The 24,428-nt window shown below is 43.8% G+C and overlaps 1 protein-coding gene across 2 annotated transcripts in view; it reads right to left on the minus strand.

The window, feature by feature from the left end:
- PCNX2 (pecanex 2) overlaps positions 1 to 24,428 on the minus strand; it is a 280,264-nt gene that overhangs the window by 112,131 nt on the left and 143,705 nt on the right. For both annotated transcript variants that reach the window (XM_047702153.1, XM_047702152.1), the window contains exons 20-21: positions 6,449 to 6,590; positions 1,989 to 2,166 (exon numbers count right to left, since the gene is read on the minus strand). In XM_047702153.1, coding sequence (XP_047558109.1) covers positions 1,989 to 2,166; positions 6,449 to 6,590 — 320 coding nt within the window. The remainder of the gene's footprint in view (positions 1 to 1,988; positions 2,167 to 6,448; positions 6,591 to 24,428) is intronic.

Here is a 24,428-nt window from a genome sequence, read left to right on the forward strand (position 1 = left end):
CGCCCATGCTCAGGGAAATGAAAATCACTCCTCCTGCAGCAAATGTACAATCCCTTGGAAACCACGCTCTTCAGAATCTTACAGGGAGACCCTCCCTCCTCTCTGCCACGGTCCTGATCACGGGGACGTCTCACTTTACAGGACAACGCTTAGATGGAGTTCAGTGTGGCAAACCTGCCACACCCCTTCCCATGCCAAACAGTGTGTAACTTCTCTTTCACAGCTTACAGTGGCTCTACAAATTCTGCCTGGGATCTGGAAACAGCATTCTACTTAAAGACTTCTTTCAGAGTTGTATTAATTACTCCTCGCAACACCCAGGTGAGAGTGCCAACCTTATTTTTCAATTTTATCAGAAACTGAGGTTCAGAAAGGGCCAAAAATATCACCACGTCAAAATATTAAATAATGCCCAAGTCAGGAATTCAATATATCCGGACCCATTTGGCATCTGATAATAAACTCTTACCCTGTGAGTGGTAAAATTATTTAGAAGAACTTCATAAATGCTTTAAAAATCATAGGATATCGTTTCACATTTATTATGTGAGATAAAGGGAATTCATACATAATGAAAGAAAACAGAATATGAAGCCTGTTATTTGAACCATGAGAGGACTGGGATAAATTTATCAAGACCAAACAGAACTCAGACAAAGAGAGAAAAAACGTTTGTGGGAAAAGGACCAAGGCGAGGGTTCTGGAATATGACGTATGCGGTAGAAGTAACGGCCGGAGCAAGTGACAAATGACACAAGGAGGGACTCAGGCAGCTGAAAACTCAGTGCTCCGCCAGGGTTCTAGGAAGAACGGCGCGTGCCTGATAGCATGACGGTAATTACTCATGGGGCATCGTTAGGGAATGGGAGAGTTCTGAGATTTTGTGACCTAAAACAAGCAGAGAGAGAAGTAGAAGGAAAGGAGAAATAATAAAGAGGAAAATGAACAGAACTGATTCAAAAAGAGGTTTAAAAAAAAAGAAGAAATGGGGGCGCCTGGGTGGCTCAGTGGGTTAAGCCTCTGCCTTCAGCTCAGGTCATGATCCCAGGTTCCTGGGATCAAGCCCCGCATCGGGCTCTCTGCTCACCGGGGAGCCTGCTTCCTCCTCTCTCTCTGCCTGCCTCTCTGTCTACTTGTGATCTCTCTGTTGAATAAATAAATAAAATATTAAAGAAGAAGAAGAAATGAAGTGCAGGAAAAAATACCTTAAAATTTACAAAGTGTTAACCAAAAGCAGGGAGGGGTTGGTTGAGTGATGCTCAGGGCAGAAACCAGCAGTTGCCTCAGGAAACAGCGCATGAGGAAGCCAGATGTGAAGTGAGTCAGCGCATCAGAGCTCATTTCCCAAGGGCTCCTCCAAATCCTCTTCCATTTCTGTTTGCAAACCTTGGCTTTGTGAGATGCTCAGAATACACCCGGGCAAGTGTCCAGAGATTTGAGCCCCGTCCCCCGCCATGGTGGACATTAGACCCCGTCCCCGCATATTTGCCTGGATTGTGATTAGGACTTCTCATTGCCAGAGTATCAATTACCACAGATGAAATGTTGATTTGACACCAGCCAAGAGAATGAAAATATTCCCAGGGACCTGGCTTTCGGGCACCGGGTCACAAGCATCACCTCAAATGCTAGCTGATTTGAAACAAAAAAATCTCGGCCTGATGGCTAATCTTTAATTCAGAGTGTTTCGAGGTCTAGGGAAGTTTTATAATGAGATTGTTAACAGAAACGAAGATCATAAAATTTCAAAATTTCTAGCAACACTAATGGCTAACTCCTTCTAATTAGTGATTTTTGGCAAATGGCATATTCGTATTCCACGGGGAAATGTTCCTAAAACGGAAGCAGGAGCGTGACACGCATATGTAATTCAATTTAATTTCGTTCCGTAATTTTTTTTTTAAGAAAACGTTTACAATTCTTAAAACCTGTGCCGAGAAGCACACCCTTCAAATTTTAAAATGAAGGAAACAGAGAATTTCACTTGCCTTGCTAAATAAGATGGACACCATGAAGAAATCCAGTAAGAAACTCTCTGAAATCTCTTTGCAGTCAAAATGGAAAAAGATGACCGTGAAGCCCAGGTGAACGAACTGGGGAGCCGGGTTGCAGAAAGACATCCGCAGCAGCTTCATGCCGGCCACGGTCATCAGGAAGACGTCCCAGCTGTCGGAAGGGCGAGAAAGGACGCGGTTAAGGACTGCTGCGGACTCTCAGGTGAGTTGTACCAGCTACGGTTTCGTGAGCATTTACTGTGCCAAGCTGCAACTACCAGGGGGGCGCGGGGGAGGGGGCTCTGTCGTCATCCACATTTGTCAAAGGAGCAAACACAGTCTCAGAGTTTGGGTCCCTTGTCTGAGGTCTCACGGGGCAGAGCGAGGATTGAAACTCAGTTCCGGGGAACTCGAGCACAGCACGAGGAGCAGCAAATTTCTGCCCCATGATTTTCACAGTCCCCGGTCCTTCACAAGGGCACGGGGCTCCCTTGGATGCCAGCAGAAACAGAGTACGTTGTCCCACCCTAGTGTCTCCCCAGGTTACGCTTTTTTTAAAAAAAGAATTTATTTTTTAAAATGTTTAATTAATTTATTTATTTGACAGAAAGAGAGAGAGAGAGATCACAAGTCAGCAGAGAGGCAGGCAAAGAGAGAGGAGGAAGCAGGCTTCCCGCTGAGCAGAGAGCCCAATGCGGGGCTCGATCCCAGGACCCTGAGATCATGACCCGAGCCAAAGGCAGAGGCTTAACCCACTGAGCCACCCAGGTGCCCATTTTTCATCATATTTATTACCCCCAATGAACATACGCTCTCTGGGCTCCCTTTTTTTTTTTCCCTGCTGAAAATGATCTCATTGACTTTTTCCCCACATGGCACTGACCTTTTTCGTGAAGGAACTCACCAAAGGAGTCTGGTAAAGAGATACCAGGACTTTGCTTTGGGGCCTGGACTCCTGGGTGTCCCTGTCGCGGGAGTCCGGTGGGAGCGTGCGTTATGCGCACAACTCCAGCAGGTGCCAAGGTCAACAGTGAATATTCTGCCTACCTTGAGCTTGGAAGGTCAAGAACAGCTCAGAAGGGCCTGACAGACCAACTGTGTCCTTTCTGAGGGGAGGCTTTGCCCTTTTAGGCAGATTCCTGCCCGCCCCCTTATAAAATCCTACTTCGGAACTCAAAAGACAGTAATGGGAATATGTTCCGGAGAATGATTGCCCTTAGAAGAGAGAGGTTTTCTTTCTCTGGCTAAATACAGAAACCTGCAGCTATGCCTCAGTTTCCCTGAGCTGGAAGGATCCTAGCTCTGGACCTTCATCGGCACCATTGTCATCCTCTCCCGGGGTGAGGGCGTTCAGAAAGTGCAAAGTTAAAGTCTTTGCACCAGGGCGCCTGGGTGGCTTAGTTGGTTACGCGACTGCCTTCGGCTCAGGTCATGATCCTGGAGTCCCAGGATCAAGTCCTGCATCAGGCTCCCAGCTCCATGGGGAGTCTGCTTCTCCCTCTGACCTTCTCCTCGCTCATGCTCTCTCTCTCTCTCTCTCAAATAAATAAATAAAATGTTTAAAAAAAAAAAGTCTTTGCACCTAATAGGTGCAAAATTGATATTTTTGTTGCCAAAAAGATTGAACGTTGGCAATTCCGCCTGCCTCCATGTGGTATCTCACGTGCCTTCAGACCCGGGGCTGCAACTGCCTTCACTCTGCTCCTGGACGTGCCCGGTGAGGTTTGCTCACGGCTCCTCTGAGAAAAACTAGCCCTTGGTTACACACAGATTTGGGCTGAGAAGGAATGTTTTCCTATAACTTTGGCACAAAACCTTCAGGGTTCCCGCAGCAAGGTTGAACACTGCTCCATACCCCATCTTTCTTTTCCGGTGGACAACGAATGCCCCTGGCAAAAATACAATATAAAAATATGACTTTGGGTCCAGTTGCTTTTGACAACAGCCCAGAGTACAAGAATCCCTGTGGGAGGAGGGCCTGGGTGGCTCAGTTGGTGAAGGTCTGCCTTGGCTCAAGTCATGATCTCGGGGTCCTGAGATCGAGCCTCGTGTCCAGCTCCCTGCTCTCCCTGTTTCTCCCTCTCCCTCTGCCGCTTACCCCCCCAGCCTATGCATTCTCTCTCTCTCTCTCTCTATCTCATATATAAAATCTTGAAAGAAAAAAAAAAAAAAAGAATCAGGATGGGATACCAAAGCCTAATGACAAGCCATCTCAAGATAAGGGGTATTTGGTATTTTAGGGAGGAGTGGTGATTTTTCTGGGTTATTCAGGCCAAATCTAGACTGAGGGTCAACTCTAACTCTCTGTAACCATGGTTCAAATGAAAAGCCTTCACTTTATGTTTATTAATGAGTACTGGTTAAGACTATGGAAGGTCTTAAGGGCTGATGTTTACAGCCTTTGCAACATTGCAACTGTAATGGTTACAGTTAAAGTCATTCACAGATGATTGTAGGCTCAGCTGAAGGTTTAATAAAGGCTTATGTGGCAACCAGTGAACATGGGCTGGGACAGCTGCAAAGCCCCCATTTGGATCAGGCTGGGAAATATACGGACCTAAAAAGATACCACAACTTACTCAGTGCTCCATCCACCCAGCCTTCTACCACTTACTAGGGAGTTGGTATTAAAAGTTAAATAAGAAACAGTCCGGTTTTTGAAGACGTGCTACCTGACTATCTGGTACAGTGGTTCTCAACGCAGCCAGGGTGGGGGCGAGGTTTCCGTATTGGAAACAGGTTTCTAGGTACTGAAAAAAGTGAAACTGACAAAGAAGGTCCCGCTGTTCTGCTTGGGAGCAGGGGGTCTAGTGGGGCACTTGAAATTACTGTCTAAGCCTTCTGATGGATGCTTCAGGAATACAAAGGAATCATCGGTTTGAGGCTCTAAGGAGAGTAATTCTACTGTTATCATGTGGGATTTGAGAATATTTGGAGGTACATAGCTAAGACGCTACTTTCTGATTTAAGGGTCAGGAAAAAATTGCGGGGGATAAAGGGTATTATTACTCGAAATCTGGACTCTCTCCAAACTGTTTATTTGACTCTGCCTGATTCCCAACCCTTGCATCTGTCCTCTGCCAACAGCCAGAACAGCTGGGTCTCAACTGGCAGGCTTAGCGTGGGGTCCCAGTCCTGATGTTGGAAGGCAATGACTAAATCCTTCAGCTCATTACCCCGGGGATAGCACTGCTATGTTCTTTGCCATTCTGGTGTTGATCGTGAGCCCTTGTTCTAGAAATTGAGGCTTGGCTTTGTTTCGGGAGGTCACTGGGGTCAGCCAACATTGTGCATACTGGAGACACCTGTCACTAGGAAAAGCAATTGATGCTTCTGGGTGGGGAGGCATCTCCTGGATTGAGTCCCATCTACACTGTGCAAGAGGGCTACATTCCTGTCGTCTGTGTTCTTTATCCAGTGAGACTGATTTTCAGCCCTGGATCTGGAGTCTAGGATTTTAAATACCAAAGGACATGACTTGCCCTGGTCTAATGGCAACAAGTCTGAACTGCAAGGAAAGCAAAGTCTGATAAAGACAAAGTCATATGATCATTTCATTTAGTGTCTTCTCTGTGTGACTACGAATCTACTCAAAGTCCAACAGAGTATTCAAATGCCTTGCTCAATCTTTGGCAAATATTAATTAATTTGTCCTCATCACATCCTGAAAGGAGGAGGGGCTCTGAATTAACATGCTTGGGGTCATGCATGAGAGCTGACTTGGGCGCATAATGTTTAAGTAACATGACTTAATAACCAAATCCAAGAAAGAACCTCTTCTGCCCTCTCCTACTCGAACGTACTTGACCAGAAACTTCAACCTTTTGTCAGAACAACAAACCCACCAATTATTGAATAGGATTTCCATTTGCAAATTCAAAGTTAATTTTAATATATGAAAGATAACTCAACTGAGAATCATTAACGCTTTGCAAAACATGGGGGCATCTTGATGGCATGGTGCCTCCAAGCTCCATTTTTTTTTTTTTAATTGGAAGGCCTCTGATAGATGCAGAGAGAGCAGTGACAGTGATTAATCCCCCCTCCCTCAAGCCCAAAATGATAGAGTATTTGCTAAATGAAATGACACGGGGCTGCTCATAAAAGCTCTGGGCATGATGGGAGAACTCCAGGAGCCCCCAGAATCATGCTGTGCTTCCGTCATCTTATTAAAGCTCCCTGACTAAGCTTTTGCAGGAGGATTTTCAGACTGACTGTCATTTACTCACAATATCACTTCAAGCAGATCTACCTTCCTTTTCAGCCCGGTCCCTCTACAGTAACCATCAAGCTCTAGTGAGCTTGAGTAAAAGACCGCCGTGGCTTCCTTGCATGTGGCCAGTGAACGAGTCAATGTACATTGGCTTCTGCTGCAGCCTGTTTAGGGAAAATTCACTGGATTTGGAAATCATTGCGATCGAAAGCATGATGAGAATAAACCGTTATCCACTTACTGGGTACCGAGTCTCCGGTAATTGCTGATTGAAAATGCATCAATAGTGAGGGCATTCAAAATTATTGCTGGGTACAAGATATATTTTTCAAAACACTGAAGCCAAACATAGAGTCTTTCAAACCACATTAAATGGGCGACATCTGAAAGAAACACAAAAACCACTTAGAGCAGCCATTGATCAAGTTATTTTTAAGTGCATGTAATAAGAATATCCCCCCCTTTAATTCAAAAGCTGCTGATTTGGACTCCAGATACTAGACATGATCTATCAATTTTCTTTTCAGGCAGCAACTCTTAGCTTTGTTTCTACATAGATCGTAAATAATAATAAACAGCAATACAGGCCAGTATCCCCATTTTTCAAGTCAAGTGATTTTTCCATAAATAATTATTCCTGGGACCAATGGAAAAACGTTGTCATCTCAGAGGAAGTGAGTTGAACTGAAAAACAATCCAGGGGCCCATCTCGTCTTAAGCCGGGGATACTTCCAAGACTGAGCTTTCTTCTACCTCTTTGTAGTCTTTAAATCTACAATCAGATCCCTAAGCAACACATACAAAGAAGAGAAAGCTGATCCCCAGGTCCCATCATGATGAATGTGCGACATTCTCGTGGACCCTGGCGACAAAGGGAGCACCATGGGGAATGAAGTGTATTCCCACGAGGGCTAAGGTTTTGGGTCAGACCAGCTGGGTTTGCACAGATTCTACCCGCCACCGCTGCGTGGTGGTGAACGGCTCCTCCTGAGCCTGCTTTGTGGGCCCTGCCCACCCTCAGAGTCTGCTACCGGGGCAGTGGCCGCCCCTCTTTCTGTCCGTGCGTGGCGGGGGAGAGACCCGCTCTCCCCCAGAACAGGGTAATCTGGAAGGTATACTTGCAATGCCGTTGCCCATCTCTGACTACTTTTCTCTGTGAGGAGGGGGAGAGGCTGGTCTAGGTGGTCAGAGCACCAGCTGCCTCAGGCCACAGCATCCCGGGGAGAGGAAATCATTTCAACCCTGTGGCAGATGGAGCTCTCCTCTGTTTCTGGCTTCTGTGAGGACAGCTAGCCTTGTTCAGCCCAGGGCGGAGGGCGGCCTAGCTCATTCCCCACTGAGTCTCTCTGCTGGTCATCGTGAGGCTGACGTGGACCCCAATCCACAAGCCGGTAGCCAGGAAAGTGAACCAGATACACGGGGACTCTGTTCCCTCCACAGCAGGTCTCAGAGGCCAGACCTCCAAAGGGCAAATCCAAATTCCTGAGCTTCTGGACTCACACCCCTCCGCCATTTATAATACAAAATTTACACCCTCAAAAATCTACAGTAAAAAACAAGAAAGCCATGTAGTTTTTACGTTATTTGAATTGTACAAGAATCAATTCATGAAAGACAAACAGGTCACACTCACCGTGTAGGGTGACACAGCAGTGATATGCGCTGTCCCCTCCAAGTGCCTTCACCAGTTTTAGGAGACAAATGACCTGCTTCCCACATTTGTTACTGGGACTTTATGTAAAGGGTCTCAGGAAGCAATACAAATACACATGTACCATCCACACAGAATCAGAAACTGGTATTTTACTTTCTGGCTTATACAGCTTACATATCTATGCAAGAAGGTATTACCATGACAACTCAAAACACCAAAGCTATCTTCATTTGATTAAAACTATAAGGAGAGTTCGGCACATTCAGAAATCTTACTCGAAAGGAATTAATTTGAATGAGATAGGAATGGGGAAGATGGATAGGGTGGGAATACTTCATGACAAGGGAAATAATATGAACAAACATCCCAATGATTAATTTAGTAAGTAGAAGAGAGGTGCAATGAGAAATTATCAAGATAAAAATAAAAAAAATAATTAGCAGTAAATAAAACAGGGAGGAAGATTGGGTATTTACCCAAAGAAAATGAAAACATTAATTTGAAAATATACATGCACCCCTGTGTTTACTGCGGCATTATTTACAATAGCCAAGATATGGAAGCCACCCAAAGGTCCATCGATGGATGAATGCATAAAGAGGAGGTGGTGTGTAGGGGTGTATGTGTGTGTGTGTGTGTGGTGTGTGTGTTATTAGAATATTACTCGGCCATAAAAGAATGAAATCTTGTCATCTGCAACAACATGGATTGATCTAGAGGCTGTAATGCTAAGTGGAATAAATCAGAGAAATACAAATACCATATGATTTCACTCATATGAGGAGTTTAAGAAACTAAACAGATAAAAAAAAGAGACCAAAAAAAAAAAAAAAAGATTCTTAAATACAGAGAACTGATGGTCACCCGAGGGGAAGGGGGTGGGGGATGGGAAAAACAGGTGAAGGGGATGAAGAGTACAGTTATCTTGATGTGCACTGAGTAATGTACGCAATTGCCGCATCGTGGCTTTGTACACCTGCGACCACTACAGCACTACACGGTAATTATAGCTCAACTAAAAAAGTATATATATACAGTGGGATACTACATGCTCATAAAAAAAGAACAACTTTGCTATTTGTGACAACATGGACAGAGCTTGAGGGCATGATGCTAAGTGAAATAAACCAGAGAAAGACAAACAGCATATGGTTTCACTGGTATGTGAAATACCAGAACAAATGAACAAACGAAAAACCAGAAATACACTCTTAAATACAGGGGAAAAAAACTGGTAGTTGCCAGAGGGGAGTGGAGAGGGGCCGGACGAAGTAGGTGAGGAGGATGAGGAGGTACAAACTTCCAGCTGTGAAATAGGTAAGTTACAGAGGTGAGAAGTACGCTATAGGAAACACGGTCAGTTACACCGTCGTAACTTCGTAGGGTGACAGGCGGTGACCGTAGTGAACACTGCATAATATATAGCATTGTCTAAGTTACACACCCGAAACTATACATTGTCTGTCGACTATACTTCGGTAATTAAGAAAACAGCAAGGATGTCGGGCAGGGTTTTAAATTTGGGTATTCTTAATGGCCAATGGGTAGTGTTTTCTGGTGAAATTTGGAAATGGGTTCTTTCATAAGGAATCACGTTTTTTACTTATAATTGATGAAATCTAGGTATATCTTTTACAGATAGATAAAAGGGTTTTCACCTTTTGTGAAAGCATATGAAAATTTAGAGACACAAATCTTTACTATCCGTCCCCCATTTCCTTTAGGCAAATGATGCCAACCACTACTTCCTAGAGAAAACTGGGGCTATCAGGCAAGAATTGGCTAGTGCTCCCACCCTTCAACTACCGATTTATTTACATTCGCCTCTGCCCTCTCCGTTCTCCTGAAGCTGAGCTCCCTTGGATGCTCTGGTCTCACTCCTCCTGACATCTGGTTCAGGAGTCACACTCCCCAGAGGAGCTCTTTCCTACTGGCGAGTGGCAAGATTCCCATCTTTGCCGAACTGAAAACTTGCTCTCTGCTCCTCACCTCCTTGTGCTCACTCTGCCCTTTTGTGCACAGCTTCTTGAAAAGGCTGTGAGTGTCTGACAACCCCAGGCCCTTGACTCCTACTTGCTGGGACTTGACTCCTACTCCCTGGGTATCTGCAGCGACGCCTGCCCAGAACAGTGCAGGACGCAGCCACCTGTGACTTCCTAAATAACAGACAACTGATCCTTCTCGGTCTATCTTACTGGACATTTCTAGGCGTAAAACATCACGTGTCCTTCCTTCTTTGTAAAACTCTCCATCTGGAGTGGGACACTGGGGTGGCTCCACCGGTTAAGTGTCGATTCTTGGTTTCAGCTCAGGTCAGGATCTCAAGGTTGTGAAATCAAGCCCCACGGTCATGCTCAAGTGCAGGCACTGAGCGTGGAGCCTGATTAAGATTCTCCAGGGCGCCTGGGTGGTTCAGTGGGTTGGGCCTCTGCCTTAGGTTCAGGTCGTAATCTGTAGGTCCTGGGACCTAGCCCTGTGTTGGGCTTTCTGCTCGGTGGGAAGTCTGCTTCCTTCCCTCCTTCCTCTGCCCCTCCCCGGCGCGAGTTCTCTCGCTCTTTCAAACAAATAAATTCTAAAAAATTATCTCTGACTCCCTATACACCCCACTCACTCACACTCTTTCTCTCTAAAAATAAAATAAAATAACTCTCGGGGCACCTGGGTGGCTCAGTGGGTTAAGCCTCTGCCTTTGGCTCAGGTCATGATCTCAGGGTCCTGGGATCGAGTCCCGCATCGGGCTCTCTGCTCAGCAGGGAGTCTGCTTCCCTCCTCTCTCTCTGCCTGCCTCTCCGGCTACTTGTGATCTCTGTCTGTCAAATAAGTAAATAAAATTTTAAAATAAAATAAAATAACTCTCTGCCCTTGGCTTCCCCAGGCCCCCCACTCCTGTTCGCACTTAAACTTCTCTGCAAGCTCCTCTTCCCTTGGTTGGTCATCTGCTCTCCTTGGACTTCTCTATTATTTTTCTCTCTTTGTGAAGATGATGCCTTCCACACCCTTGACATTCATGATTACTCCCAGGCTGATGACACTCATCTGTCACTCAGCCTCCCGTCTCCGGGCCTCCAGGTCTTAATACTCCGTGAATAGCTTCACCTGATGTCCCGACGGAATCTTCAGATACACATCAAAGACGGGACTTGCCACCCCCCACACCTGCTCCTCTGGATGCACACTTTACCGTATTTAATGACACTCGCATCCACATTAGTCATGCAGGCAATAGGCTTTAGAGTCACCCTAAGTCAGTTCTCGATCATAGCTGCACATTGGAATCACCCGGGGACAGAGCTGAAAGACACTGTCCCAGATCGGCGATGCTCCAACTTTGAAACGTAAAAACTTCACTTGCTAAAATGTGGGATCTGATCCCGAGGGGTCTGGAGCGGAGCCACACCTTCTGCAGTGGCCACTTTGTCCCTCTCTGGAGTCATGATCACCAGTTTCGCACTTACATTATATATTCTTCACCTGTTACCTGAACTTGCCGCACTGGATTTTTGAAAACCTTCGCACGCAGCTTGGAAACCTGCACAAACCATACGTGTTAGAGCTGGAGACGAAACTCTCTTGAACACCCCTCCCACCGGCTTACAGTCACGGCTGCACGAGGTACCCACTGCCCCAATCCCAACACCACTGTTTAGTTGGCCTCCTATTCTCTTGCGTCTCCTGCTCAACAACTTTTGTGAGACTCAGCCACCTTCGTAGGTGTCCTTATCGTCCTCTCATGCCCACCACTGTGTGATAATCTGGGTGACGATGCACAGGTCATGTTTCCGGGCTCCTGGTCACGGGCACTCGTTTTGTGAATGAGCCGTAGAGAGCTGCCCCCAGCGTCCTGCTACGTGTCTTCTGAGAAGCTCGCGTGCACTTCTGCAGGGCGCAGATCCAGGAAGAGACCTGCCAGGTGATTAAGTGTGTGTAGAGGAAGCTCTTGGAGATTTTCCAAAGATGCAGAGCCAGTTTGTACTCCCACAAACAGCACAGAGAGTTCCTTCTGTTTGCTCACATCCTTGCCAAAACATTTTCTCTCTCCTTCACTCTAACCACACTGTGGGTGTAGAGTGGTATCATGTTAGGGCTCTGTTTTGCATTTCCCTGATGACTCATGTGGGTAAGTACCTTTTCATCTGTTTACTGGCCATTTGGATCCCACGTTTGTGAAGTGGCTCTTCACATGTATCGCCTGGTTCTCTTTCCCCTCGGATAGATTTTTCCTTTACTCATCTTTAGGAAATACAGAAGGACATTGCAGGAAGGGAATTAATCACTTAATAGTCACCCAGATTATCACACAGCGATGGGCACGAGAGGACGACAAGGACACCCATGCAGGTGGCTGAGTCGCAAGAAAATTGTTGAGCAGGAGACACAGGAGAATAGGAGGCCAACCAAACAGTGGTGTTGGGATTGGGGCAGTGGGCACCTCGTGCAGCCGTGACTGTAAGCAGGTGGCGGGGGGTGGGGGGGGCTTCAAGAGCGTTTCGTCTCTAGCTCTAACACGTATGGTTTGTGCAGGTTTCAAAACTGTGTGCAAAGGTTTAAAAAAAAAAAAACAAGACCTTCTTTACTGATTTGTAGGATTTCTTTGTACACCTCGGATATGAGTCTTTAGTGAGCATTTGCATCAGAAAGCTCTTCTCCCATTTTATGGGTTACTACCCTCTCAATAGTACCTTTCGTAGGAAAGAAATGCTTTATTTGAATATGTTCCGACTTTTCGTTTTGCTTTTCCTTTTGAAGTCTTTTGTGTTCTGTTTAAAAGACAAAGGCCAGGACCACACACTCCTATGTTTTCCTCTCAGACTTTGTTGCTTTACCTTTTGCATTTAGATCGGAAAGCTCTCTAGAATTGATTATTGTGTATAATTAATGTAAGATAGAGATTGAGACCGATTTTTTTCCCATGTGGATACCTAAGTGACCACCACTATTTATTGTAAATAATTTCTATTTCCTCCTGCATGGTAGGGAACTACGTGTTGTACGTGCCTTTCCATGTCCTGGATGCCTTCCTGCAATGCCCTTCTGTATTTCCTACTTGAGAAACTCCTAATCTTTTTGCAGAATCTGGCATCTGGCCATGGGGAACTTTCCGTGCCCCCTCCTCACCCCCTTTGCCATTATTCCCAGGAGAGTTGCTACCATCATTGGGCAAGGCAGCGCACCCCAAGTTTCCATCCCAGTAGAAGGGTTTAATCACGGACAGTGTTTAGAATTGTCAGTACATGGGGAGAGTAAAAAGGAGGCCAAATTTTAACTGTCTTTATCATTGTTTTCAAATTCTTAATAAACAATGCACCTCCCCCTTTCTGCCTGCTTCTGGGCAGACCCTGCATTTTCCCCACCGTGGGTGGCCCCACTGCCTGCCATGTTGCGAGTACCTGTGAGGAACCTGCCAGACGCTGAGCCCGGCGTACTGTATAGATTACCTTTAGTTTTCAGGCTAAATACATTCCTTCTTTGCGCCATCACTATGCACTGTGAATTCTATAATTACAGTACCTGTCACACTGTATTCATTTAAATATTAATCTCCCCAGTGGACTGGCGATTTGTCAGAAGTAGATCTTGTCTTCAAACCAAACCATGCCTTCATCAGTTGTGTATTCCAAGTCCCTATGAAACGCCTGGCCTAGAATCAGGGTTCAGTAAATGTTCACTTACTAGCGTATACTTTTTGTGTCCAGAGGAACTCGGAATAGTTAAATCGAACAGAGAGAGGCTTAAGAAAGCAGCACCCCACCCCGAATGACTTTTTGAATACAAAATAAAAATCTTTCAAACTATAGCATATTAAGTAATCTTTCCTAGTTTAGTCTCTCATAAAGTACAATCAGTTCCATTTAGGTTTCCTTCCAAACAGATTATTTTTTTCCTCATTTCTCGATTTATATTGAGAAAATGTATGTCAGGTTGAGGCCGTCACATCAAATGCAACTGTCTGCTTATAAAAATACATTTACAGAGTTCTATCAACATTTGTCACCAGTTCGGAGAAACATGACACCCTTAGCTAGATTCCTGCAAAAATATGTAAATTAAGGAAATACAAGCCAACCTCATGCTGCGGGGCTGTTAGAAAAACATGTGAATTAAAAGGAACATTTGAGTAGCTTATCACCGAAGAATGCCCAGTGCCGTCTGGACAGGGGCGTGTGATCGGGCTTTTAAACGCTCGTCACATTTCTTTTAGATGATATTTTCCAGTGAGTAGGGATAAGGCTGATTTGAGGGCAAGGACACCATCCCATGGCAGTCTTCCCAAGGATTTACTGTGGATAATGATAACCAATATGGCTTTTCCATAAGAATTTTAGTTGATCCATCCCGGAGACACAGCAAACAATCAATTCCAAAAAAAAAAAAAAAGTATAGGAATCACTAATAAGCTCTGAATTCACCCTCCATGTCTTTCCAAATATTTGAAAGCAAAAGTACTTATTCAGTGAGACTTAACCCTCTGTGGTACCTGGGCAGGGGGGGTCGGGGGGCCACGCATGTGAGACTATAGCATAGACACACTCTGAGGCAGACAGCTAAGATATTCAAGCTCTAGAAGTCTTAGATTGTAAGCACCATTCTGCTGTCTCACTTGCAAGTACAAGGTCATAAGAAGCCCATTCAATATGGACACAATAACATATGTGCCCAGCTAAGACCTTGGATCTTTAAAGGTGATCATTGGTTCTCTAGTTAGAAGCCAACAGATGATAGCGACAAAGGAGTTCTACGAAGGATACAAAGAAATTCAAAAAAAACCAGAAGCCAATACATTCCGAAGCCACAAAAACTTCTACATTTTTTTTTTAAGATTTTATTTATTTATTTTGACAGAGAGAGAGATCACAAGCAGGCAGAGAGGCAGGCAGAGAGAGGGGAGGAAGCGGGCTCCCCGCAGAGCAGAGAGCCCGATGCGGGGCTCGATCCCAGGACCCTGAGATCATGACCTGAGCCGAAGGCAGCGGCTTAACCACTGAGCCACCCAGGCGCCCCCTTCTACTACATTTTTAATAGCACCGTTACTCAGAGGTGGAAGGTAGGGCATTCCGCCATCTCTAGTTTACTACCTGAGGTGCTACCAGGGAATGCAGGTGACAAGAGACCGTGATATGGACGCTCCTACAAGCGGCCCCCTGGTGCATTCTGAATGTCTAGATGAGAGGACAGAGTGTTTCACACTGCCTGCATACACCAGCAAGCTCAGGGCCACACACTGTATGTTAAGGGAAACTCATTCTAGGTAAAGGTGCATCCCAAGGCATGGCTTCTAGCCAAAACAGGGGTGGAGAAGGATGTGGGAAGCGGGGGTAAAATAAATACACCAGAACGACAGAGTAGAGAGCAAATCCCTGAGGTCACTACCTCCAAACGTTTGACTTCAGATTCTGCTAATCCTTCACATTAAAAGAAAATTAATTTCCCTTTAAATTTTACTTACCTCCAGACTCCTTCTAGCAAGTTCAGTAATTCATTCCAATGAAGTGTTACAATCTCTAGGGCATCTGGTGGCTCCATTGGTTAAGAGTCTTCCTTTAGCTCAGGTCATGGTGCTGGGGTCCTGGCGTCAGGCTCCCTGCTCGGGGAGGCGGGGAGTGGGGGGCCTGCTTCTCCCTCTGTGCCTCCCCTCCCACCACTAGTGCTCTCTCTCACATTCACTGTTTCTCAAATAAATGGATAAATAAATCTTTAAAAAAAGAAACGTTACAATCTCTAGATTGTTTTCATATTGAATGTTTATGTTTGGGAGCGGAGGGGAAGCAAAGAGAAGGACAAATAAGAAGGAGGAGGAAACAAAAAACATAGTATAATTCCAGAATTCCAAGTTCTCAAAGACCAAATTCAATCCTTCTTATGGGGTGGCCACGGAAAGCTACTAAAAAGGACGCTCACAGAGGCAGTAGCATGGTTAATATGTTTCTTAGGGCCCCAAACTGTTCCAGTATTCCCACAAAGTCAAGCTAGAAAGAAAATCTTTGCAATGGTATTTTATAACTGTCTTTGTGTAATGCCCTGAGTACGCACAGAGGCCATAAAAAGACCTTACTTGAGCATTAGTATTTTTCTTTTCCCTGGAATATTAGGCCCGTGAGGAAAAGAATGCAAACTAATGATGCCATTTATAAGTTCTATACGACTTATTATAAGCGCGCACTTCAAATTTTCTTAAAGGCTTTTCAGGTTGTGTTTTATTTAGATGCTTATGTTACTAAAATAAGTTCTTCTCGATAATTAAAAGTGAATCAGAAATCTTCAGGATGTTTTTATCTTTAGGAAGATAATTTTCTGATTTAAATCTTGAATTACGATTTAAGCTGCCAGGGTATGTGGCCTCCTGCTTTACGGGAACCAGGAGGGTTCCTAAGCATTTCCAGACGTGCACAGCTAGGTTCAAATGGCCCTGTCACCCTGAGGCATCAAAGGCAGAGACACTCCGCAAAATGGAATTATCACATCCAGGCCGGGGGCACCCCTGATTACAGGCTCTCGTTTTTCCCCATGAATGCTTCTCCCTCCTGTCTTTCTCTCTGGGCCAAATCTCAGGTCATAAAGTCCTTAGCGATATCATGTACACATGTCATGGTGCGTTCCCCAGAAACAGGCTTCACTTCCAAAACCAGTAGCATGAAGAGGGTAAGTAATCATTCTTACATGTGGAGTAAATCACATTATGCTGCTGCTCAAAGCCCTTTTATTCTGCCTAGGATAAACCCAAGGTCCCCATGACCTTTCCGTTCCCATTAGCCAACACAGGGCGTGCCCGCAGCTTCCTCTCCTGCCTGGGATCCTGGAGTCCTCTTCCTCTGCTTAGGGCTAACCCCCTCTTTCTCCTTCAAGCATCCCATTAAATGTCACTTCCCCAAAGCAGCATTTCTCTATCTCCCAGATCTCAAAAGGGATCCTTTTATACTCCTTCCCTTCATTGTCCTTTAAACCCTGTACATGTGCGTCACTCGGTGGGGTCGATGTCCAGCTCTCTCCCAGGGGCCGGGCCTGTCCGTCACCTTCGTCCATAGGAGCCGCTCAGTAGATTTAGGCAACATCATTAATTAATAACTCAATGAACTAAAGCAGACACCCCGCAGGACAGAGCGTGAGGAGAAGCTGGGGCTCCCGTGGGGGGGTGCGCCATCTGCCTTGCAAGCCTTCGAGGTTTGCTCCTGGCCACGGCGCATTTCCCTCCTCAGAAGGTTCAACTCAGGGTGGGGCTGGGATGGCCACACTGTCCCGCACGTTCCTGGCACGTGACAGGTCCCACCATTATTTGTGAATGAAGCAATACCTGTTATCAGGTTAGGTAAACCTCTCTGAGAAAGGCAAGGTGGGGAAGAGCCAGGCATCAGGATATTAAAATTTCGTTTTTCAAGGAATACAATGTTTAGCTGTTTCTTTAATGTTTTTTGACTTTGGGTCATGCTAAGAAAATTAGTTTTCTCTTCCCACCCAAGATTATGTAACATGACCTATATTTTCTTGCAGCTGCTATTCTGGTTCTTTCTTTCTTCGTTTCCTTTAAAAAAAAATGTTTTAAACCTTTAATCCATCTGGAATTTCATTTGATATGAAGTCTAACTCAATTTTTGAAAAATGTTTAGCTCATTTTCCCAAAACTTCCCACTGATTTTTTTTTTCATTAATTCAGTAGGAATAAAAATGCATCCTTCGCCTCTCCTCAAAGGGATAGAGAAGCTCTCGGGAGAATCAAGGCAATAATGTGCTTTCTCCTCTTGATAGGAAGGTCCTCTGCTAATATAAAACCATCCGATTTAAACCTAAAAACACTATTGAAATATTTTACGACTTTTTCGCATGAGGAAGTTTAGGTCAAAAACTTTCATGTGAGGGGCACCTGGGTGGCTCAGTGGGTTAAAGCCGCTGCCTTCAGCTCAGGTCATGATCCCAGAGTCCTGGGATCGAGCCCCACGTCGGCCTCTCTGCTCAGCGGGGAGCCTGCTTCCTCCTCTCTCTCTGCCTGCCTCTCTGCCTACTTGTGATCTGTCTGTCAAATAAATAAATAAAATCTTAAAAAAAAAAAAAACTTTCATGTGAAAAGCGTTCAGAGCAACTTCCAAACGTTCTCCCCACGAGTGCGGGAAGGAAGCTACTTCTTGTTACAACAGCCATCTCGCCAAGAGCAAGGACTGTGCGCTTACTCATTTCTGCATTCTCAACACGGAGCATAGCACCTAGCACAAAGCTGGTAAATGATGAATGTCTAATTTACAAAATCCGACTTACCCCCAAGTCAAGTGTGATTTGTCTGTTATTTAAATTACAAGATCGCTCTAAAACACTGCTTGCGTTTCTCCACAGTCATCTCCGTGTCTGAGGCTTCAGCTGCGTCCGACAAGACCCCAGGGGATGTAGCTCAGGGAGACTAAGTTGGCCGCTCATCACGGGGCCTCACCCACTGCAGCTGAGCACTAACGTCATTCCTCCGATGGCCTGCTTTGGCCCTTCCGTGCACGTGTCAACGGTGCCCCAAGAAGCCTGCATCCCACCCTGCGTGAATCACATGCATATTTAGATCAGTGTTAGTTTTTCTACACTTCTCCAGTTTCTGGCCGTTTATTTGACTTGCACGTTGTTTGAAATGTGTTGGTGGCCTGGAAGAATCCCACTGGGTCCTCGGATAAACCCCCTGTGGCTTGCTGGAGAGTGAACCTGGCAGCTGATCCCTGGGTTCTGTCCCCAGACCCTCTTCTGCCTGAGGCCAGTGGTGAGTCTCTGGGCCTCCTTCAGCCTCGCTCCCCTTTGAGCACAGGAACCTGGATTCCACTTCCCAGGTTTGCTGCTGCAGGTGTGAGCCTGGTTCCACGGCCCGCCCCCTGCGGCCACCCCCAGCCTTGTGAGACTGACAAAGAGAGTTGCATACCCACAGCTAATCAGGAGGCCAGCCAGAGAGGGAAAGTGTAGAGGAGCAGTGCCTGCCAGGGAAGGAAAGAAGAGGAAAGGAAGAGAGTGTCCATGAAAGGAGTAACAACAGGGGGAATAATTAATCCAGCAGGCTTCCACCCAGTGGGCTGTTTTGACACATCAGCCCTGAGCCACTCTTTTGGCACCTGCAATGCTCTGGAATGTGCCTTCCCACGGAAGCATCACAGCGCAGAAGACTGTTGCGCAGCTAACACTCGTTCAGTTCATGCTTCAAGCCATTTTAGTTGCTTTGAATTAAAGAGACTTCGCAGGGTTTTCCAGGTCTGTAACTACCACCTAATGTTAGTGTTGTTTTATGTGGGGAAGAAAAGGGAGGAGGGGAGGAATATATTCTCCTTCCCGGAACTATGGCTTCTCCACGTCATGCTCCAGAGAGGAAATCTTCCCAATGATGCCAGCACAGACTTTATGTTTTGAAATCAAGCAATGCCTGTCATGCCACAAAGGATTTTTACATAGATTATTGGGTTTGATTTAATCACCATAGAATTTCTGCGAATGAGGTCCTTCAAGTGGTACTATCACCTGTTGACAAAATGTCAAAACCACAGACCATAAATATCCAGATTATAAAGGGCCACCCACCACCTAGTACAATGGATGAAATGAGACACAAAGCAAGGTGCCAAATGAGTGAATTTCAGAACTCTGGGAAAGAGGAGGAGAAGTAGGCACTTACTGAATACATTCTGCCTGCCAACGGTGATGCCCATCCTCTGCACTTTTTACCTTAATTTCATCCCCCATCAAAACTTTCTTGTAGGAACCCCCAATTATAAATACAAACCTTAATCATGATGGTTAAGCATAATTATTATATGACATAGCCAAAATTTGAGCCCATTCTCTGGGCCATAGCACTTTAATTCCCTCCTCAGCTTTCCAAATGCTTCCTGCAGGGAAGAATCTGGTCACATACAAAGGACTGGGGGTAGGAAAGCCATCAGACTTCCCAGTGGCAGCAGTGGACCTTTACCTTAGAATTCTTACGGAAGTGTTTACATCCTCAGGTGCTACACAATACATTTGCATTAAATGCAAAGTAGAATGGAAATACTTTGAGATACACAAAGTCTCAAAGTTTCCTTCCTTTGCATCCTTTGCCTGGAGTGACTAGAGGAGGTGCTAAAGTCACAGATAGGGAGTGAGGACAGAACAAACAGAGACGTTCCAGGAAGGGAGCCTGGGGAGGATAGAACTAACAGAGGATTGGACAGGTTTGCTTGTAAGGAAAACTGAGAGATATGTCCCATAGCTATGGGAAAGGCTAGCAAATCAAATGGAAATCTTAACAAGAAAGGAAAGGCAATCTTGGTATACCATTGGACTAGAAGTCAGCAAAAATCAGACTTAACAGAAAAAAAAAAAGTCCTGGGTATTTGTTCAAAAAAAATATATTAAAACTACATTGTGAGGATGGAGAAAGGGAAAATGTTAATGTACGAGGGAAGGAAAGAGAGGAGTCCTTCTCATTCATAACAGGAAGTCAGTAGATAGGCAAATCTGAAATATCAAGAAACAGCAGAACAACAAGCAGATCATGTAGAAGAATGATGGTAAATATCGGGAGAACTATTTAATGAGTGGAAAGTAATTTTTCATGGACAGGAAGAATCAGACGTGGGGAAAAGTGAACAAGAATTCTGCTGCTTGTCATTACAAATTGTTCTATTTGATTTTTAACCTATGTATCACTTTGATGTAAATGAAAAATACATTAGAAAAAGCAACTCTCAGAACTCTTAGAACCACGTCTCTGACATGTAGAAACCAGTCTATCGGGAAATCAACAGGCAAGATTTGCCAACAAGCAAGGGAAATCGCATGTAAGAGTGACAAAACTAGGACTTATCTGTGACTTCGTTTCGTGACAGTGATTTTTTTTAACTTAAAATTTCGGTGTGATTCTCAACCGGTATTTTTTATAATTTCTATAATCTTTTATCTGGCTATTGTAGTACATCCAAAAATTGTAGTTTTAGCTTTTTCAGCAACCGTTTATTTATCTGTTTGTTTATTTGCAGAGGAATGAGCCCATTTGTATATATTTTACTTACACACATATACCCGTGGGTCCTTCAAACCAGCCTTTACCTTACAAGACTATTTCTGCCCACGTCATCCTGTAGGAAAGTCTTCTTTTGGGGAATTTACAAAGCACTGATCATTCACCTGTTCATTCAACCAATATCATTGAAGACCAGACTCAATTTAACATTTAGTCCTAAAATTCATACATTTTCCATTTTATATGCATATCCAACCAGTTAGGACAACTTAACCACTGAACATAAAATTAATTATAACCTTTTCATTTAGGGTCTGGGCATTCTACTTCTTCGTATTTCCTGCAAGGCTGAACCTAGTGTTGACCCCACCTCGCTGTGTGTGTAGCAATCACAGCCAGAGGTTTAGTAGGTCAGAAACTCTTTGGTAACAGAAACCATATCTTAGTCAACTTAGTTATCTCAGTTATCTTAGTTAGTAACCACTTAGTTATCTCAGTGGTTCACAGGCTTCATATTATGTCGGAACCCAGTAATTGTTTTTTTAATGAATAGGAAATTCATAAGCATTTTCTGAATGAATAAATAACAAGTGAGGGTCACTAATGGAATTATTCTTGGGTGCCTGGATTGCTCAGTCATTAAGCATCTGCCTTCAACTCAGGTCAGGATCCCAGGGTCCTGGGATCGAGCCTCCCATCAGACTCTGTGCTCATTGGAAAGCCTGCTTCTCCCTCTCCCACTCCCCTTCCCTGTGTTTCCTCTCTTGCTCTGTCTCTGTCAAATAAATAAATAAAATCTTTTTGAAAAAGTGGAATTATTCTTTGTCACAATCTCTTTTAAACCCATTACAAGCCACTTTCATGGTAAGAGTAAGGTCATCAAATCAGAGCATTTCAACTTTTCTTAAACTCTTAAGAGCCAAGAATAATAATATTGTGGAAATTTCTTCTCAGAGGACCATGTGAAAATATGACCCAACTCCATTAGTCCTTTTCAAAATGACATCATTCCTTTTGAAAATTCTTAGATAAAATAAATTTTCTTTTTTGGGGGGTTAGTTTTTATTTTAATTCCAGTTAACACACAGTGTTGTATTAGTTTCAGATGTATAATACGGTGTTTCAATATTTCCATATATAACCCTGTGCTCATCACTACAAGGGCCTCCTTAATCCCATCCCCCCTGCCCACCTTTCCTGCGGCAACCATCAGGTTGTTCTCTATAGTTAAGAGTCTGTTTCTTGATTTGTCTCTCTTTTTCCCCTTTGTTCATTTGTTTTGTTTCCTAAATTCCAGGTATGAGTGAAATCATGGTATTTGTCTTTCCATGACTTATTTCACATAGCCTTATACTTGCCATTTTCAATGACATGGATTCATTCCTTTTTTTGGCTGAATAATATTCCAATATATGTGTGTACCACATCTTCTTTACCCATTCATCAGTCAATGGACACAAAGTCTGCTTCCATATCTTGGCTACTGTAAATAGTGCTGCTATAAACATAGGGGCATATATATCCCTTTAAATTAGTGTTTTTGTGTTCTTTGGGTAAATACCCAGTAGTGAGATTGCTGGATCGTAGGGTAGCTCTATTTTGTACTCTTTGTGGAATCTCCATACTGTTTTCCAGGGTGGCTGCACCAGTTTGCCTTCCCACCAACAGTGCAAGAAGGTTCCTTTTTTGCCACATCCTCGCCAATACCTGTTTCTTGTGTTGTTGATTTTAGCCATTCTGACCAGTGTCAGGTGATATCTCATCATAGTTTTGATTTGCATTTCCCTGATGATAAGTGATGTTGAGCATCTTTTCAGGTGTCCATTGGCAATCTGGATGTCTTCTCTGGAGAAATGTCTGTTCATGTTTTCTGCCTTTTTTTTTTTTTATTGTACTACTCATTTTTGGGGTGTTGAGTTTTCTAAGTTCTTTATGTATTTTGGATACTAACCCTTTATCAAATACATCATTTGCAAATATCTTTTCCCATTCCTAAGATTGCCTTTTAGTTTTGTTGTTTCCTTCACTGTGCAGAAGCTTTTTGTTTTGCTGTAGTCCTAATTATTTATTTTTGCTTTTGCTTCTCTTACATAGGGAACCTACCTATCTGGAAAAAGGTTGCTATGGCAGATGTCAAAGAGATTATTGCCTGTGTTCTCTTCTAGCATTTTTATGATTTGAGGTCTCATATATAAGTCTTCGATCTATTTTGAATTTACTTTTGTGAATCATGTACGAAAGTGGTCCAGTTTCTCTTTAATGTTGCTGCCTCGTTTTCCCAACACCATTTGCTAAAGAGGTGGTCTTTTATCCCATTGGACATTCTTCCCAGTTTTGCTGAAGATTAATTGACCATGGCTGCGGATTTATTTCTGGGTTTTCTATTCTGTTCTATTGATCTATGTGTCTGGTTTTGTGCCAGTACTATTCTCTTTTGATCACTAAAGCTTTGTAATATAACTTGAAGTACAGAATCGTGATGCCTCCAGCTTTGGTGTTCTTTTTCAACTCTTCTTTAAATGTTTGGTAGAATTTGCCTGTGAAGTCAACTGGTCTTCGACTTCTGTTTGTTGTGAGTTTTTTTGATTACTTATTTGATTTTTTTGCTGGTTATCAGTCTGTTCAAATTCTATTTCTTCCTGTTTCAATTTTGGTAGGTTATATGTTTCTAGGAATTTATTCATTTCTTCTAGGTTTCCAATTTGTTGGCCTATTGTTTTTCATAATATTGTCTTATAATTGTTTGTATTTCTGTGGCATTGGTTGTTATCACTCCTTTCTCATTTGTGATTTTGAGTCCTTTCTCTCTCTCTCTCTCTTTTTTGTCAATAAGTCTGGCTAGAGGTTAATAAATTTTATTGTTTTTGTTTTTGTTTTTTTTTTTTCAAAGAACCAGCTCCTGGTTTCATCAATCTGGTTTTTTGTGTGTTTGTTTGTTTGTTTTTTAGTTTCTATAGCATTTATTTCTGCTCTAATCTTTGTGATTTCCTTCCTTCTGCTGGTTTTAGGTTTTACTTGTAGTGCTTTTTCTAGTCCTTTCAGGTGTAAGGTTAGATTGTTTGAGATTTTTTTTAAATTTTTTGATTATTTTGAGATATTTTTGCTTCTTGAGGTAGGGCTATAATGCGTCGGTTGGCCCATTCGTTATTTAGTAGCGTGTTATTTAACCTCCATGTGTTTGTGGTCTTTCTGGATTTCTTCTTGTGGTTGACTTCCAGTTGTACAGTGTTGTGGTCAGAAAAGATACCATGGTATGGCTTCAATCTTCCTGAATTTGTTGATGCTGGTTTTGTGGGCTAACATGTGATCTATTCTGGAGAATGTTGCACGTGCACTTGAAAAGAATATGTGTTCTGATGTTTTAGTAGGGAATGTTCTAAATATAACATGAAATCCATCTGTTCCAGAGTATCATTGGAAGCCATCGTTCCTTGTTGATGTTCTGTTTAGATGATCTGTCCATCGATACAAGTATGGTGTTGATGTTCCCAACATTATTGTATTATTACTGATTAATTGCTTTATGTTTGGTAACCACTTTATGTATCTGGGTGCTCCCGGGTTGGGTGCATAAATTTTTACAATTGTTAGGTCTTCTTGTTGGATATCCCCTTTATT

The sequence above is a fragment of the Lutra lutra genome, chromosome 14 (assembly GCF_902655055.1).
Source record: "Lutra lutra chromosome 14, mLutLut1.2, whole genome shotgun sequence".
Classification (NCBI taxonomy): Eukaryota; Metazoa; Chordata; class Mammalia; order Carnivora; family Mustelidae; genus Lutra; species Lutra lutra.